This window comes from Vulpes lagopus, chromosome 4 (genome assembly GCF_018345385.1).
Source record: "Vulpes lagopus strain Blue_001 chromosome 4, ASM1834538v1, whole genome shotgun sequence".
NCBI lineage: Eukaryota > Metazoa > Chordata > Mammalia > Carnivora > Canidae > Vulpes > Vulpes lagopus.
In genome coordinates this window covers 131,474,236-131,491,568 of record NC_054827.1, presented here as the reverse complement: position 1 = coordinate 131,491,568, position 17,333 = coordinate 131,474,236, and the positions used below count along the sequence as shown (strand labels likewise).

The 17,333-nt window shown below is 52.1% G+C and overlaps 1 protein-coding gene across 1 annotated transcript in view; it reads left to right on the top strand.

Moving 5' to 3' along the window:
• C4H4orf50 (chromosome 4 C4orf50 homolog) overlaps positions 1–3,361 on the top strand; it is a 49,874-nt gene extending 46,513 nt beyond the window's left edge. Inside the window, exon 13 of the mRNA XM_041751140.1 lies at positions 3,113–3,361. Within this exon, the coding sequence (XP_041607074.1) occupies positions 3,113–3,361 (249 nt within the window). The remainder of the gene's footprint in view (positions 1–3,112) is intronic.
• Positions 3,362–17,333: the final 13,972 nt, after the last annotated feature.

Below are 17,333 nucleotides of genomic sequence, written 5' to 3'. Positions count from 1 at the left end.
TGTTTCACAAAATCATACACGTAAGGTACTTGCTATTCTACTGAGTACAAGAGAGGTGTTCAATAAATGCTAGCTGTTGCTACTGACCTTCTTAAACCCTTTTTTTTTTTTTTTTGTCTTAACTGATGACTTTCATTTTACATTCCTCGTCTACAGGTTTATTCCCTAGCAAGGAGAACTTTCTTCCAGCTCTGGTCTTTATCTAGTAAAATTCCCTCTGACTTTTGATCTTTGGCCTGGCTTATCACAAGCAGGTGGGAGGCATCCTAGACAAAGAGGGTGATGCCTGTAGAGACAGAGGGGTGAGTGCTCCCCCGGGGTTGGGAAACCACAGGCAGTTGAACGTGACTGTGGCACAAAGTTAGAAGGTATAGAGTGGAGTCTAGGGGATCCCAGTGATGATGTGGATGAGAACAATGGGAAAAGAAAATCCCCCACTCCCTCTTCTTCGATGCTTGCTTGCTATGTGCAATACACTGACTTTCCCATTCTCACGAGGGGCCTTCAAAGTAGGTATCAGCATTAGCCCCTTTCCTATGAGAAAAGGTGAGGAGCAGAGGAGGTAAACCACCAGCCCCGGGTCACACAGTTAGTAAGCGGCAGAGCTAGGGTCCACCCCAGGCAGCCTGGCTCTGGAGCTTCGGCGATGGCAGCTCAGTGGCCAGATCATGCAAGGCCTTCACTGGAGGAATGGGAGCAGTCCCTCCTGCCTCCTGTGCAGCCCAGTCTGGAGCTCAGTGTGAGGAAAAACCCCTCAGAGGTGTCATGTAGGTGGTGCTGGCCAGAAACTGAGAGTAACCCTCTTGAGGGGGTGGTTAGAACAGAAATGGAATGAATGAATGAACTAAAAGAGCACCTTCACACTCGTAGGGCTCTGAATTTCTCGATTGTTCTTTAACTTTCCAAGTCATGGCCATACATGTAGAATGCCACTGGATCAAAACCCTTCCTCAAGTGGATGTAATTTCAAGTCCACAGGATGTCTTTGCACCTCTGCAGCAAGTTGATAGAATGTCACTGGCGATATCTCTGTTCCCAGGCTTTACCCAGAACCTGGCGGAGGGAGGCCTTCATGAATAATTGGGGGGGGGGGGGGGCTGGTGAGCTCTTTCTCTAGAGGGTCACACGGCACCTCGTTCCCAGCCCCCAGCACTGCACCGTCACACCCCTGCCCAGTCTTGGTCCTGCTCTGTTGTAAAGGACATCAAGGAACAGAGCCCTCTGCCTTGCGGAAAAACAGATTGCAAGCGGTCGATCCTGGCTGGCTCAGGGTAAGGGATTCCTGGGGTGAAATGAGTTTGTTCGATAACTGCTCCAGGGGATCAGTGACCTATCAGCAAAATGAGGTCCTTTTTGAAGGATAGTAACAAAATTTGTCATATGTTACAATTCTATTATTTTATGGTTGAGCTTAGAGAGAAAACAAAGGAGGGGGAAGCCTAAAAATACACAAAAATATCCTGAGAAGGCTGGTAAATTTTCGGTGATTGAAGAAATATTTGTCCCTATGTCACATCACCTTGATCATGTCACTCTGTCACAGAAGACCCTTCATCTGTCCTGTTGAAACAGCCCACTGTAGTAGTGAACAGGGCAGGCTCAAGGGTCATGTGGCCTGGGCTTGAATCTTGACTTTGCTTCCTATTAGCTGTGTGGCCATCAGCAAGTCACTTAACCTCTCTGAGCCTCCTTCTTCATCTGTGTAATGAGATAATAATATTGTTGCCTCTTTGGGTTACAGACTGAATGAATCAATGTGTATAAATTGCTTAGCATGATACCTGGCACAGCACAGGAGCTCAATAAATGTCCACTGTCGCTGTAGGTTGAACCGTATGAAATATTCTACTCCCCCTTCCTACAAAGTCTGTGCTTTCATAAGGTTTAAACTATTATTGTCAATATGACAAGTCCAGATTCCTTAAGTCACGGTTTGCATTCTATGTGTGAATTTCTCTACCTTCAGCTTTTAACGCCGCAGAATCCTGCTCCTTCCCAAAAAGTCTGGCTCAGACACTGCCTCCCCCAGGAAGCCTTCCTGCTCATGAGTGTGCTGTGGGTGCTTCCCTCTTGGGTGCTCCCCTGGCAGCTCTGTGGGCCTCTCTTCCAGCTCTATCTCTGCGGTGGGACCTGCATGTGTGTCTGCCTGCCTGTGCTGCTGGGTGGGGAGCACCCCGGGGGAGGGGCTGGTCTAGGCGGGGCACACAGGGCAGTGCTCAGTGACCGTCCCCCTCTTTCCTGTCTTGCTCTGCCTTTCTCAGCCATCCTCCTTGGGTGGTGCTGAGAGGGCAGCGAGCGTGCATCATTGCCCCTGGGGTCACTGGAGAAGCTTGCTCCACCTGACTCTGTCTGACTGGTGAAGCACAGACCCACTAGTCACCCTCCCAGAGGACTGAGCAGGGACGTAAGTGGGACTCACACTGCTGAGCACAATGGTCCTCCCTCCCTGTCATTTGTAGGGAAGGTGCATGCTAAATGCGGGATGCTGGGCAAGGAGGGCTGGCACCATACAGTAGCCCCTGGTGGAGCTCCAGAAAGGGGTTTTGAGGTCAGGTGGGCTTTGGTTTGGGCATCGAGCTGGTCGCTTCAGAGCTACATAGATTTAAGTAAGCTGTTTAGAGTCTGTAAAACAGGCTCCGGGTTGCTCATCCATTGTGCGGGCCTGATGACCACCTGGTGGGAGGATTCCGTGGAGACAGGTGAACCAGCTCGTTGACAAGAGCCGTGGGCAGTGCTGGGCATGAGGTCGGCGTCCAGTTAACACCGATTTCCTTTTGATGGGATGGTCAGCATCTCTCAACCCTGCGAACAAGAAACTGTCGAGCGGACACTTGCTCTATAGGGACACCCATCAGCGATTATCTTGGCAGACACTTACTGGATGACGTGGTGGGAGCCGCCCCCCATCCCCAGCTCCCCACCTGTGGCACCACGATGACGTTGTACGCCTCATTGAAGTGTAGCAATGAAGGAGGAGCCCTGGCGTGGGGTACGGGAAGTGCTCAATAAGTGTTCCTTATCATTGCTGTCTCCTCCCTGGATAAATGTGGGATCGGGGGGCTTTTATGAACAAATAGAAGCAAAGACCATTTGATTCTGCTCTTGCCTCCAGCTTCCCCTGCCCTCAGGGCTGATGCCTGCTCCTGGAGCGTGCCCGGCTACCGCCACCGTGGAGACAGCACTCTCTGCACAATCCTGGCAAGAAGAAGGCGGACCATCCTGTCCCATCCTCCTCCGAGGCGATGGCCTCCCGCCACCCCCTGAGCTCCTGAGTCCTGCGAGGATCCTGGCTCTCCACAAAGAGCTTAGACAAAGCATTTGCAGCAATTCGCAGGTCAATAAATCACCGCTGGAGTTATAAATTTAATGCAACCACTCATGCTCTGGGGCCATTTCATAGACTCCATAAATATTTGAAGCAGAACCTTCAGACACTGCTTTAAGAAATTGGTAGCAATCAAAGCCCTCATTCAGTGGCAAGTGGTTTTGCCTCTGGCTCAGAGCTCTGTGTTGGTTGTCAGAGCTTGGGAGAAATACTGGACTCTGCTTGCACATTCTGAGGGCTTTGGCTTTGGCTAATGTCAAGGCAGCAAAGAGAATACTTGCTGTACCAAAACCTATTGAGTGATGGGTCCAATGTTTCTCAGCTGGACATGATTTTTCCTAACCAGGGAGAAATTTGGCAATGTCCAGAGACATTTTTGTCATCACAATGAGGTAGTGCTCCTGGCTTCTAATGGGTAGGGGCCAGGGATGCTGTTAAACATCTCACAATGCACAAGACAGCATCCTACAACAAAGATTATCCAGCCTCAAATGCCAACAGTGCCGGGGTTGGGGAAGCCCCGCACTGGTCTGATAGCTCCTAACATGGTCAGCCACAGAGACCTGTTTTGTTATGCTCCTGGCCTCAGGGCTCTTCCCCATGTTTTAAAAGATTTTTGTCTACTACATGAAATGCTTGACTTAAGTAAGTATATATTTTACATTTTAAAACATTACAACCAATCAGAACTTTCTAATAAGCCCATTCCTTCAACTTACACTTGCTGACATACAATAAATGCCAGGAAATACAATGTGAGGGTGACGGAGGTGAGCCAGCTTTGGTTCTCGCCCCAGGAGCTCACATGGCAACGGGGGACACACGGATGAACTGAGCACTGTGCAGCCCATGGTTAAGTGTGCCATGAGATGCAAGATGAAGGGAAGGGCTCCTTCTGGAGAATGGAGGTCATTCAGGAGGGAAGGGCTGAGCAGAGCCCCTAAACCCAGTGAAGTGTACACCTGGATGAAGTGGGTAAGGCTGTTACAGTCAATGGGAACAGCAGGTGCAAGTCTTTAAGGCATGAAACTGAACTTTGGATGTGTCACCGAAGGAGAAGTGTGCAAAGCAGCTCCTTGCCAAGCCAGCTGCAAGGGGTTACCACCTCATCCCATCCAGCACCTCTCCCTTTCCCCTGAGAACAGGACTCATGCCCTGACCTGGGCATAGGACTTAGGGGTAGAAGGAAAATGCATCCATCCTGAGGGCAGTTTACCCAACAAGAGAGTCAAGGGAGCTTGAAATACATATGCCCAGATCGTGTCCCCAGGTTCACCAGTCAGAGACTTCGTTTCTGTCTTTAGAAAGAGCTGGTGAGAGTTTGAGGGAAAGGTCCGGATTCCCTTTCCAGGGCTGGAGCTGGAGCTTTACCTTTCTAGGGCTGGAGCTGGAGCTTCCTGGAAGCTCTTGTCACTTAGGGACAAGGAAGTTCCAGGGCAAGAAACCTAAGGCACCCGGGGCAGCAGTCAAAGCCTGCAGATTTTATTTTAATGTAGTTTAACTCTGATGTTGAAAAGTGCAGAGAGTTCCCATACACTCTTTCACCTAGCTTCCCATAATGTGGACATCTTATATACCTAATCACATTGCAGTGACAGAAACAAATGGATTTATTTTGAGGGACGCTGGAGGTGTGGGCACTGATTTGTAAGAAAAGCAGGGCTATCAGGCAAGTGTTGGCACACTGAGCTGCTACCATCTTGATTAGCCCAAGGGGCTGTGGGATGGGTCATCACACCATCCATTTGTTCAGTTAGCATCCAGTGGTAACGGTCCCGTGAGGGCCAGTTCCTTGGCGAGGCGCTGGGAAGCAGGAACAGAGAACATGTGGTCAGTGTCTAACTTCCGGGACCTCCCGGCAGCTCTGTGGCCCCAACATCAGCGCTCAAGAAACCCCAGTGTTGGAAAACACTATTGTAAGATCACTGCGAGTCAACCCCCCTCCCCCACCCCCTGGGCATCTCCAGCAGCACGGCGTCCTGCAGAGCTGGTCGCTAACATTAGTCATTAGTGTGTCACCTCCTCCGTTGGCACTTTTCCCACGTTTATTTTGGGCCAAGGCCACCATCAGCTCGGAGCTTTGGGACTATGATGAAGAGAGTTTACACCCAGGGGAAGCCGGGACACAGCCAGCTGCACCACACTGCCCAGCCGCCGGATGCCTGGAGCCGTGCCTGGTCTCCAGGATGCTCCCACAGGTCCGGGTGCTCTGCGTTCTATCACTGGAGTGCTCCCCTTCCTCCCCCACCTTCTGCTCATATTCGGGGCCTCGGTGGAAGAGCTAGCTGGGGAAGTCCATTACGGGAAGCCAAGGCAACCTTTGCAGCATAACATGGTGATTCCCTCATAAATCATGTTCCGAAGCCAGAAACCACTTCTTAACCCAGCCACGAGTTCCTGCCTGGGGCTGGCACTTCTGGGCACCTCAAGCTTAGTCGTTGCTTTGTGCTGTGATTCCCTGATGGCGCTTTTGCGTTGGCAGATGGAGGACTCTGGCATTTTCTTCACCTCAACCATAGACCCCAGCCCTTGGACAGGGCCGCCCCCCTATTCCAGGTGGCCCCAATGTGTCCAGGGCCCAGTCTGGTCAGTCCCCCTGGGCGTGGAGGCTGTACCTGCTCTGGTGGTCAGACAGGAACTCGGCATGCAGGAACTGGTGTCATCCCGGGAACACCACTGTGAGTGGCCTGAGGCCTCTGGGGAGCAGCCGGATGGACCAGCCCAGGCTGCCGAGACAGAAAACCATTTGTCAGATGGGCTGTCAGCAAGCAACAATGGTGGCCTTCTATGGATCGCCCGGCCAGGCTCTGCAGAGGGGAAGCCCCGAACCCAAGCAAGGTAATGCACAACCCCCACCCCTCACTACTGCAAAAGGGCCCCACCTGGGGCTTTTAAGCAAATCAGATGAGAGAGTTGGCCTGGCCCATGGCCAAGCAGCAGGAAATGTTAAGTGCAGTGTGTCTCCTTGCTGCCTGATTCATTGTCCTGCTCTCCTGGGAGGCATTTTGCTCGAGTGGCAGAGGTTCTGCTCAGCAGATACTTCCCTGGGCAACTGCTGGGGCAGGAGGTCTCATTCCAGGTTCCCATGCTCCAGGCTTCTGGTGGACAGATGTGCATGATGGCATGGGCCAGGTGCCGCGTGGGGAACACAGGGTCCTGGGGCACAAAGCTGTGGCTAACCAGCCAACAGTCAGTGAGGACTTCCTGGAGGGAGTGTCAACTACGATGGGTCCTGGAGATGAGCAGCCATCAGCCAGGGAGGAAGGACAGGCAGACCTGGACAACCACTTGTGCAAAGGTCTGGGGTGGGATCAGGGATGGGAAACGGGGTGGGCGTACTTGTGTTTCTGTAATCCTGGGCTGGAAGGTGCTGGAAAGAAGGTGCTGCCTTTTTTGCTATCCTATTGTGACTTCTTCTTGTTTACTTATACTTGTTAGTATGAATAAGACGTTTTCATTCTTCAAAATCTGGAAGACACAGAAATGTGTGCACAGTGCAAGTTTCTTCCTTTTCCCCAGTTCCCTTCCGCACAAATAGGCCCTAGTTTTTTCTGAATGCTTCCAGAGATGCTGATGGATTGTCCGCGGTAGCACACAGGCGGCCGCATAGATGCCCTGACAGAGGCACGCCGCACTGTTCTGCACCCTGGCTTTTTCATTTAATAGATCTTGGTGATCATCCTGCATCAGAGCATGTATTTCTCATTCATTTTTTTAAAAGAGTTGAGTTTCTGTTGGAGTTGCTTTCTGCTGTCTGGATCCTACCAGTCCTCTTGATGGGCATTTGAATTGTTTCTGATCTTTTGTTTCATGACCCGTGTAGTCATGAAAATGCTCATACATGTACCTCTTTGCACATGTGTGAGTATATCTGAGGGTAAATTCCTGGAGGAGGAGTTGCTGCCTCGAAGCAGAGAAGGATCGGTCCCTTTGAGAGTCCCGGCCAGCCCTACTCCCCGCCTTACCTGGAGGCCCCACTTGCAATGCTGGGGCATCCTGGTTGCACACAGCCCTGTGATCACTCTGAGATGTGTCCTTTCAACTCGGCATCTACCTTGGAGCCCCAGATGTGCCAAGCGATATGTTGGAGATGGTGAACCAGACCAAGGGGGGGACCCTGCCTTCCCTGGGGAACTCTGGAGTGGGGAGATGGGAGTTTGTAAGCAGGTGCTTGCTTCCCAACCCCAATGAGGGACTGGTCCAGTTTTCCATCTCACAGATGCCCACAGCCTGGCTGGGATGTGACATGTGGCATGAGTGACCTCAGTGCAGGGGAGCTGGGGTCTGGCCACCAGGGACAGATGGCAATATGGCCCTGGGGACTTGGAGCAGAGAAGATGGCATTTGGGCTGAGCCACAGAGGGTGTTAGAGTCTCCAGGGCAAAGGTGGAGGCCCAGGTGAGACTAGCAGGAAGAGACCTAGGGCCTCTGAGCTATGCTCTGTGCTTGGCACCATGCTTGGTGGCTGACACCCCAGCTCCCAGGGTAGAAGCCCCTGGCTGGAGCCTAGGAAACGAGAGGTGGCCGGAGGAGCTGGGGCAGATGATCCCGTGTAGCAGCTGCTGCAGACACCTGCAGTCACTACCCAGCTCACTGCTCCCAGCCCCACAGAGGCTTGGTTTCCTCCTGTAAAAAGGAGGTGATGTCGCCTAACATTGTTTCACCTCATCAGAGCCTTGCCAGGTGTCTGGTGTCTGTGACAAGTGCCCTGTCTGCGTTGCTCAGCCCCTGGGTATCCCTCCTTCCCTCCTTCTAATGCTGGCAGGCGGGAGGCCCAGCAACCTGGAAAATACCCTGCCTCAGCTCAATTCTATGTGCCTCAGTTTTCTGACCTGTCAGATGGGGGCCCCTACCTCCCAGGGAGGGCTTGAGGGGCAAGTGCAGCCATGTCCCAGGAGCACTAAAAATGGGCCCTGGAGCATGGTGGGGGCTACGGAAATGCTGCTACTGCTTTATCTCTGCGCGTGTGATTTTTGAAAACCAGAATGAAAATCCATTCGGGCAGGGTGATAGGGAGACAAGAGCAGGAGAAAGGGTGGCCCTGGGACACGGATCAGCTGTGGCTCAGGACCTAAAGCTGATCAAGGGGGGGCAGGTGGCAAGAGAGACTGGGACAGAGTCACCAGGTGGGTCCTACATGTGCTGGTGCAGCCCATGCAAACCGGCTGGTGAATCTAGTCCCGAAAGCAGCAGCCTGCCCATTTTGTGGCTGAGAAAACTGAGGCTCCTGGAGGTCCAGCCTGCTAGAGCCAGGATTTGAGTCCCAGTGTGTAGGGCTCTGAACCTGACTTCCTCCTGGCACACAGGTCCTCACGTCTGTACCCTTGTAATCCACCCCCACCCCGTGCATGCCAGGAAGGAGCTAGAGACACCTGGAGTAAAAGACATGGAGACAATAAAAAGAATCTATATCCCAGAAGAGGAAAAAGAGGGCCAAAGAAGAGCTGAAGAGTTATTTGTATTAAGAGGATAACCACACCAGGTCCTGAGGCTCCGGGCAACAACAACAACAACAACAACAAAAAGAAAAGAATGGAAAACTGAATGGAAAAGTGAGTTCTGAGCTCCCTGGTAGTCCAGGTGAAAAGGGGAATAGCACGGGGTTCACGGTGCTGACTTTCCGATACAAGGAAACAGGTCTGAAGAAGGTTCCTTCCAGCTCTGAGCTCTGCAGGAGGTCATCCTGAGGGTCTGTATTCCGTGAACAGGACAAGTGGTGACTCGCGTCCCTGGCAACAAACCTCCACATCTCAGGCGAGGGAAGGCGCATCTGGTTGATGCTGTGCTCCCCCTCTCCCTTTGCCAGGGGCTCACACCAGGCTTTGTGGGGCTCAGTGGCTCCTGGGGCTGAGCAGCGTCCCTTGCCCTTTATGGATGAGGCCCGTGGAGAAGCCTGGGCTCTGTCCTGAGTCTACTGTGCCCGTGGGGTGGGGAGCCCCCAGCACCAGCGCAGGCCTGCCGGGCGCCAAAGCCCTGCCCCTCTGCTGCACTGCTCCACTCAGGGGGGTCCGTGGTGGATGTCCTGCTGGGAGCTAATCCCTCCCTCCCTCTCCCCCTCCTCCCAGTCTCTTCCTTCCCCTCCTCCCTCTCCCCTCCATGTGTGCACACACGCACAGCAACTCTCCCGTCAGCTATAAATCTCAGCTAAGTGCTCCCCTGGGCTCCCAAGCCCTCCGGAGCCCAGCTCCAGGCCTGGCAGCTCCGCCTGCTGGGGCTGGGATGCAGGTGTGAGGTGGGGGATGGGGGGAGTGGTGTGTGGAGTGGGGCGCCGGGCTCGGGCTGCTCCAGATGCCGCTGCGTCCCTCATCCCCATCGCAGGCTGGGGTGCCCTGCAGTTTGCCTCACCCTGGACCAGACCCAAGAATCAATCTCCTCTGCCCCCACGCATGCAAGGGGAAGCCTGCGGCGGAAGCTGATGGGTTGTGTCCCGGGGCCTTAGGGAACCAGCTGCCTGTTGTTAACCACGGTTCACTATTGCGTACACGCCTTGAGGTGCCATCTGTGCTGTTAGTCTGTTGTGTTGGTGCTGTCCCGGATTCGGGGTGGACAGAGCTGGATCAGACAGTGCCCACGGGGGTTGGATTCGGGGTTCACTGCCCAGTGGCAGGAATCAGCCAGCCAGCCACCCTCCCCACTCTTCCAGGGCTGCTGCGTCTGGTTGTTCAGGTTGGATGCTGAACAAAGCATCTGGCCCAGCCCTACTCTCCTTGCCCAAAGGCTGTGCCTGTCTGGAGGGAGTGGTGGTGCCCTCTGCCCTCTACAAGTTCACACAGAGGCCTGTAGGCTGCGACCCCCTGGGAGGGGTATCTTTGAGTCCACACAAAGGGTCCGTGTAGCCCACGTGCAATGATTTGCAGACCCAGACCCAGAGGTGCCAAGTCAGCAGGCAGAGGCCAGTGGGTCGTGGAGGAGACAAGATGCCTCCCCACACCGGTGCAGCCCTCCAGCCTGGGAAGCACTACAGGGCCGTATTCTGGCCCCGCACACCTTTGGGCCTGGCCTGGGAGCTGTCCTGAGATAGGACGGTGCTCTCTGCCCACAGGCATCACAGGACACTGCTGCCCCTCCCAGAGCCACTGATTCCTTCCTTTTACCCCCAAGTGGTCTGGGTCCTGGCATCCTCGGTCCTATGTTGGGAACTTGCTGCTCCTCCCAGCACCAAGCTGAGGGGAGAGAAGGAGCCCCGGAGCAGGAGCCAATGGACCTGGGCCTGCTCACGGGGCTGCTCTTAATACCTGTGTGTCCCTAGGTGAGTCACCTGACCTCTCTGTGTTAATTCGCCATAGTTTCAACGTGACCTCCTACCAAACCAGCCCAAACCCAGCCACCTCAACCCTCTGGGCTCCCACACTCCCATACTCCCACATCTGAGCCCAGGGCTCCCATCTGGGCTGGAGGTTGACTAGGGTTCGGCCAACCGGGCTGGCTTTGGGCTGAGGGCTGGGGTTCAGGCCGGCTCCGCCTGTCACCATGTTCGCCTTGGACATCTTGGAATCCTGTGTCCTGGGTCCTGGATGGGTGTCAGCTGGGCCTGTGTCCCCCTCCACCTCCTGCTGTCAGAGGGGATCCCGGTGGTCTGGGCCATCGCCAGCTTTGCCAGGGTTCTGTGGAGTGAGTTCGGGGCTTCCTGCAGGAATTCAGGAGGGCAAAGCAAGCTGAAAAGCTCCACTTACCCCGTTTCTCACTCCTCCTGTGTGTGAGTGTGAGGATCCCCAGATATTCAGAATGTGTCCGGGAGCCAACCACATGTGACCACCCCCAGCACTGGTTGTCCTGTGGACATAGTCCCAGGGCCTAGAACCCTGGCTCCATGTTTGTTGAATGAATGCATGAACTAGTTGCTCAATCTTCTTTCAATGCCCCCCTCCAACCCCCAGCCCAAGCACATATTTTACTGCATCTGGTTATCTGTAGAGCAAATCCTGTCGGATGAGAAAGCATTAATTTTGTTTTCCTTTTTGCTTTAGGGGGGGGGATAGGAAGGAAAGGACTCAGGGAAGAAAGAGCCAGAGTAGGAGCTGGAGTCTCACCCGCGCCCCCTCCCCACCCCCCACGCCTCCTACACCCAGACCCTCTGCACTCAGCTTCCCATTCCTGTTTGCTTATCTTACTTCCCTCCACCTCCCCTCTCCATCAGAGTGGTCACTTCTCAGTGCAGGTGGCTTTGCTGTCCTGTGACTGGGACAGTCATCTGGTATAACTATTTCACACTATGCGGTGAATGGCTGATAGTTTCTAGGGATATTTGTATTTTGTGAAGCAGATGCTCATCTGCACAGAGAAATTCATTGGCATCATTTTGGAAGATATATATATGTTTTTTCACGAGAAAATACAAACATTTACAAAAGCAGACAGAAATAATAAAAGGAGCCCCACGTAGATGTCACTCAGCGTCAACGCTGGTTCATTCAAGAGCAAGCTCGTTTCCTCTGTACACCGCCCACACTCCCCACATGTAGTCTTTTGAAGTAAAACTAGGCAATTTATCACTGAATTCATAAATATTTTAAAGAGCCATCATTCCTCAAATAATCCCTTGATTTTGTCAAACCTCCGCTCTTCAAGTTTCTAATTGTCTTATGAATTAATAGTTAACTTTTTTTTTTTTTTTGTAGTTTCTTTGGATCAGGTCTTTCCACTGTGGTTGACTGGTATGTCTCTCTTTGTGGTACAATTTAGCATTTGAGCCTGTAAGTCTCCGTATTGTCGTGCAACCTTCCCCGCGCCACCTCCAGAACTTTCTCATCTTCCCGAACTGAAGCTCCATCCCCGTGAAACACCCAACCCCCAGGCCCTGCCTGCCCCTGGCCCCCTGTCCGTGACTACCCCGGGGACCCCTTATGCACGGGATCATACAGTGTTTGTGCTTTAGTGACCGTGTCCACAGGTTCATCCGTGTGGCGCATGAATGCCCTTCCCGTGGAAGGCTGAGTCATGGTCCACTGCGTGGGCACATTTCTTTTGTCCGTTTGTCCATCAGTGGGCACTTGTGGTATGTCTTTTGGACTCACCTTGTCTTTCTTTTCTTGGACCAATCTGTTGGCGGAGCGGGCGGCTCGTCCTGTAGTTTCCCACAGGGACTCTTACTGGCCATGTCCCCACGGTGCTGTTGTTCATGTGGCTCTGTCCTCCGCGTCCATGACTGGGCCTAAGTTAAAGACCCTAGAGGTTTGGTACGATCCAGGCTCAGCTGGGTTTTCTCCTAGACAATTCAGCGGGGTGTTACGTTCTTCATGGGGGCGTGTGTCTGCTGCCTCGCCTTTCGGGGCGTCGGCATCTGCTGCTGCCCAGGACTCAGATTCATGGATTCATACCGTGCAAACTGACAGGTCCCTCCCTCCTGTGTGAGTGGCGACCCTTGTACCAAGGGAACCGTGAGGGTTCCCCTGCAGGCGAGCTATTCCGGTTATTTGCTTTTTATCTGCCTCCAAAGTTTACAAGCTGGAGGAGTGCTCATTCACTCCTCATTAATTTACTCAATCATTCATTCACTTGTTCCACTCTTTCATTCATTCATGCATTCACTCATTCATTCATTCACACACCCACTCATTTCTCACTCTCATTCACTATCCATTCACTCATCCATTTACTCACTTATCCACTCACTAACTTATTTACTAACTTATCCACTCACTTATTCATTCATTTACTTACTCCTTCATTCATTTGCTACTCATTGACTCCTGCATCCACTTATTGACTCATTCACATACTCATCAACACAATTCACACACTCATTTCTCACTCTCTCATTCATTAACTTATTCACACACCCATTCACTCACTCATTTACTCACTGACTCATTAATTCATTCATTCACTCACACACTCATTTCTCAGTCTCATAGTAATTCATTCACACACCCATTCACTCATTCACTCACTCATCCATCTACTAACTTGCTCACTCATCCACACACCTATTTACTGACTTTTACTGACTGCCTGGTCTGGGTGCTCACTGAGGTTAGAAAGATGAAATATTGGGAAGTCACACACCTAAAGGGGAGATGAGTGACCAGGATAATAAAAGAATTAAGGTCCCAAGGGTGCACAGAGGTGAGGGAGCCTGGAAGAAATACTTTAATGGCAACACCTGGATGCACATCATCTTGTGCTAGGATTAGCAGATGGTGGAGGTCAGCTGGCAGATGTGTGTCCCTGCTGGCTTGGGTGACAACTAAAACTTTTAGACTTTCTAAATTGGGTTTTTAAAGCTAGAATGCCTATAAAGCAGTCCTGGCACTATTGGGTTTCCAGAAGGACAGATCCAGCTGGCATTTCTCTGGTGTGTTTCCCATCTGGAATCAGAGGCGTGTTAGAGTCTGGACACAGCTGCATGCAAGGGCTCCAGTGGGAGTGACCAGGACCTCGGAGGACATAGGAGGAACCTGCTTTGCTGCAGGAGCCAGTGGCTGTCAGATATGGGATGCCCCAGGGATGGGCTGTGGGAGGGCTTGGCCTCCATAGACTCAGCTGCCCCTGCCTCTTTGCAGTCACATGACTCCTTAGGTCTTGTCCTTCAGAGAACTGCTATTCCATCCATGTTTCTCCCTTAGCTGTACTCACCTACTCCAAGGAGCTGGAGGCGATGGGCATTGAGTTCCTCCCTCTATCTCTGCACCCCCAAAAGGGGCCTGACCACAAAACTCTCTGGCTGGTTGAACTTGGATCAAGAGGAAAAGAAGACCAAGTCTTGGACGTTACATAGTGCAGCTTCTTCATCTCATACTCCTGTTCTGGCAGGAAAGAGGTGACATCTCCAAGTGGGTGATTGAAGGGGGTGTATTTGTTGTGTGGGGTGAGTGGAGAGAGGAGGGCAAGAGCAGGAAGCCATTACCATCCAAGGGCTGCAGAACAAGGAGAGGGTGGTGCAACCCCAGAAGCTAGTGAGAGCCAGGTGGAGGAGCCCTCCCTGCCCTTGCCCAACCTTTTGATTGGACAGAGAATAAACCCTCTTTCTTCCCTCTCTCCAGACTCCTGCCTGCATCTCTCATTGGCAGGAAGCCAGAGACCAAAGGAAAAATTATTCTTGAATCAACCTTTAGGGTCATCCTTAAGCCTGGGCCTCTCAAGCTCATCCAAGCTCTCTGGAGCCCAGAGAATGTGACCAGGAAGGCAGAGTAACCAGCGGAGCACATGAAAACACAGACAGGAGATTCAACTGACCAAGGTCAATCACAGCCAAGGCACATAGTAGATGCTCAACAAAAATTTGAATTTCCCTCCATGATTGAGAAGAGCCACTGAGATGGAGAAGAAGAGGCTGGTAAGGAGTTGGGAGGCCTGGGCAAAGCTGGACTGTGCCTCCTTGGGCAGGCTGCTCCAGAACATTCCAGGGCTCATTTTGCTCATTGCGCCACTCTGTGAGTCACTGAGTATACAGATGCCATGAAGCACATCTGTGAATGCACTGTGGGGTTTTCCTTTCCTTCGGGGCTCTGTCTGGAGGCTGATCAAATGCTGGGGAAAAGGAAGTGGAGAAAGGTGATATGAGTCTTTAGGGTTTGGCCTTAGCTGGGACCTGGGGACCAGCAGCTGGCTCGGCTCCTGGGGAATCTGTGTGACGAGCTGAATCACAAATGGCACTGGAAGGAAAATTAAGATGTTATGCCATTGCCAGGCTGTCTCACCAGAGTGCTGCTTACTAAGGGAACTTTCTGCTCTCTGCTTTGGCTCCCTTATGCAGAGGGGGCTGGGTGCTCCAACGACTCAGGAAGATCCTTCTGTTTCATCAGAAGGGCTTCAGAATTCTCAGCCCTGAGCCCCTCGTCATACAGACTGAGGTGATGGAGCCACTAGTCTTTTATCAAGATTTATCTTACAAATCTGAGAACAGGTTATGGGGCCAGATATGCCTGAGTGTGAATTCTAGCCACCACCATTTACAAGCTGTGGGGCCTTGGGCAGGTGTCTCAGGTCCCCTCCTGGCAAACTAGGTTTTCATAAGGAGTAAGTGAATTAGGGAGAAGTCTTCCCAGACCCTGCCACCCCATGCACTCAGCTTCCCAGCCTCTGTTTCCCACTGCATTGATGAGCCTTGCCCCAGCCACCTTGCTCTGCTGCTTGTCACCAGTCCATTTCCCTGCCAGGCCATGTGCTCTTCAAGGGCGTGGATCCACCCTGCTCATCTCTTCGTCCTCCACCCCTGCATGCCTGAGGAGGGTGGAGGTCCTTCTTCCACTGGAGGCTTCCAGGAGATTTTCCCAGGTATTAACTAGGCTGTGGCTTTTACTCACCAGTCAGAGTAGAGGGTGTACCAAGCTGGTCTGTGTCACATGTTCTGTGTCGAAGTTCACTCCATCTGTCACTCTTGTTTGTTCAGTCCCTTGTTCATTCCCCAAACTTTTACCCAGTGCCTCCAAGGTGCCAGGGAACAGAGAAGAGGAAGAGAGGAGCCCTGGGGGAGAAATGGCCCTATAAGCAGACCAGCCCCCTGCTATGGCTATGGGGACAACAGGAGGGACCTGGACAGTCTGAGAACCTAGAACCTAGATGCTGCCCACTGTGATTGTCTAGTGAACAGATGAGGGAATTGGAAATCAGGGGCATGTGGTGACTGCAGCATAGTAGGGCTTGTGACTTCCTGTCCAAGGCTTTGGGACACAGAGCTTTCTGCAGGAGGGATACAGGAGCTCCAGGGTTGCTTGAGTGGCCTCCTGAAGAGACAGCTGGCCTGTTAGGCACCCCTCCCAGGACGCGGGGGCACTTTGACCCCTCAGGGTCTTACCTCACCCTCCTAGAACCCATCCTCACATCCAGGCATCTAGAGTGGTCTGCCCTTCTCTCAAAAGGAAGTTGCTGTTTGAGAAATAAAATGAACTTTGTATGAGTATATTATATAGGAAAGTGATTCCTAATGAAATATACCTTCCTGACTCAAAAAGGAATTGATACCAGGTTCTCAATTTCCTGCCCATCTTCTAAACCCTGTGTTGTCTGAGTCCATGGGGGATGCTCTAACAGAATTTCATGGGTTGGGGGCTTATAAACAAGAGAGGTGTATTTCTCATCATTCTGGAATCTGAGATCAGGGTGCCAACATAGTTAGGCTCTGAGGGGGTTGCTAACTTCTGGCTGTGTCTGCACACAGTGGAAGTGGTGAGGAAGCTCTGTGTCATCATTTTACAAGGGTATGAATCCCATCATGGGGCACCACCCTCATGGCCCAAGCACTTCATGGAGGTCCCACCTCCGAATACCATCACATTGGGCATTAGGATTTCAACATGTGAATTTGGGAGGCCACAAACATTCAGACAAATAGTAGGTGTCTTAGTGCTTGCATGCTTGAGGTCCTCAAAAGTATTTCCCACCACTAGTTCCTGGATGGGACTCTTTACAGGTTGTAAAGTGCTTCTCTGCATGTGCTTTTTTGTTTCCCAGCAATTATCGACCAACTCCACAGAGCTGGACACTGAAGCTCGGGGTGGGGGGTGGTTATGTCTGCCCAAGACCACACAGTACAGCTGAGAGGCAGAGGTCCACTTTACTCTGACTCTCCACAAGGGATCTGGAAAGGACGGCACATACCTCTGTGTTATCCTGGGTGGACACCTGCTGGTGCTTGGACAGCCACCCAAAAGGGCACCCTCTAGTAAAATTCAAAAATTAACTGTAGGGACCCAAAAATAAGAATCCCAGGGGAAACTTAACCTTCAGAGTGAATGTAAAGAAATAAAATAATTAAGATGTTGTTAGGTTCTGCTGTGTTCAGAATGGTTTTGGGGAGGATGTGACCACTTGAAGAAGACATCTACTGTAAAGTGCCGTGTGGGGCCCAGAGGGCACAGAATAGCTTTTGCTGCTGTGGGGACAGATGCTAAGTATTACTGAGCATCTATTCTGGGTCAGGCTAGAAGCCTTCCAGATATTGCCTGAAAAACCAGGACAATATCATAGCCTTTAATATATGCCTGGTGCCTAACTAAGCCTGGCAGAGCAGATACTAAGAAACATTTATTTTATTATTTTTTGGAGGAGGGAGGGAAGAGGGAGAGGG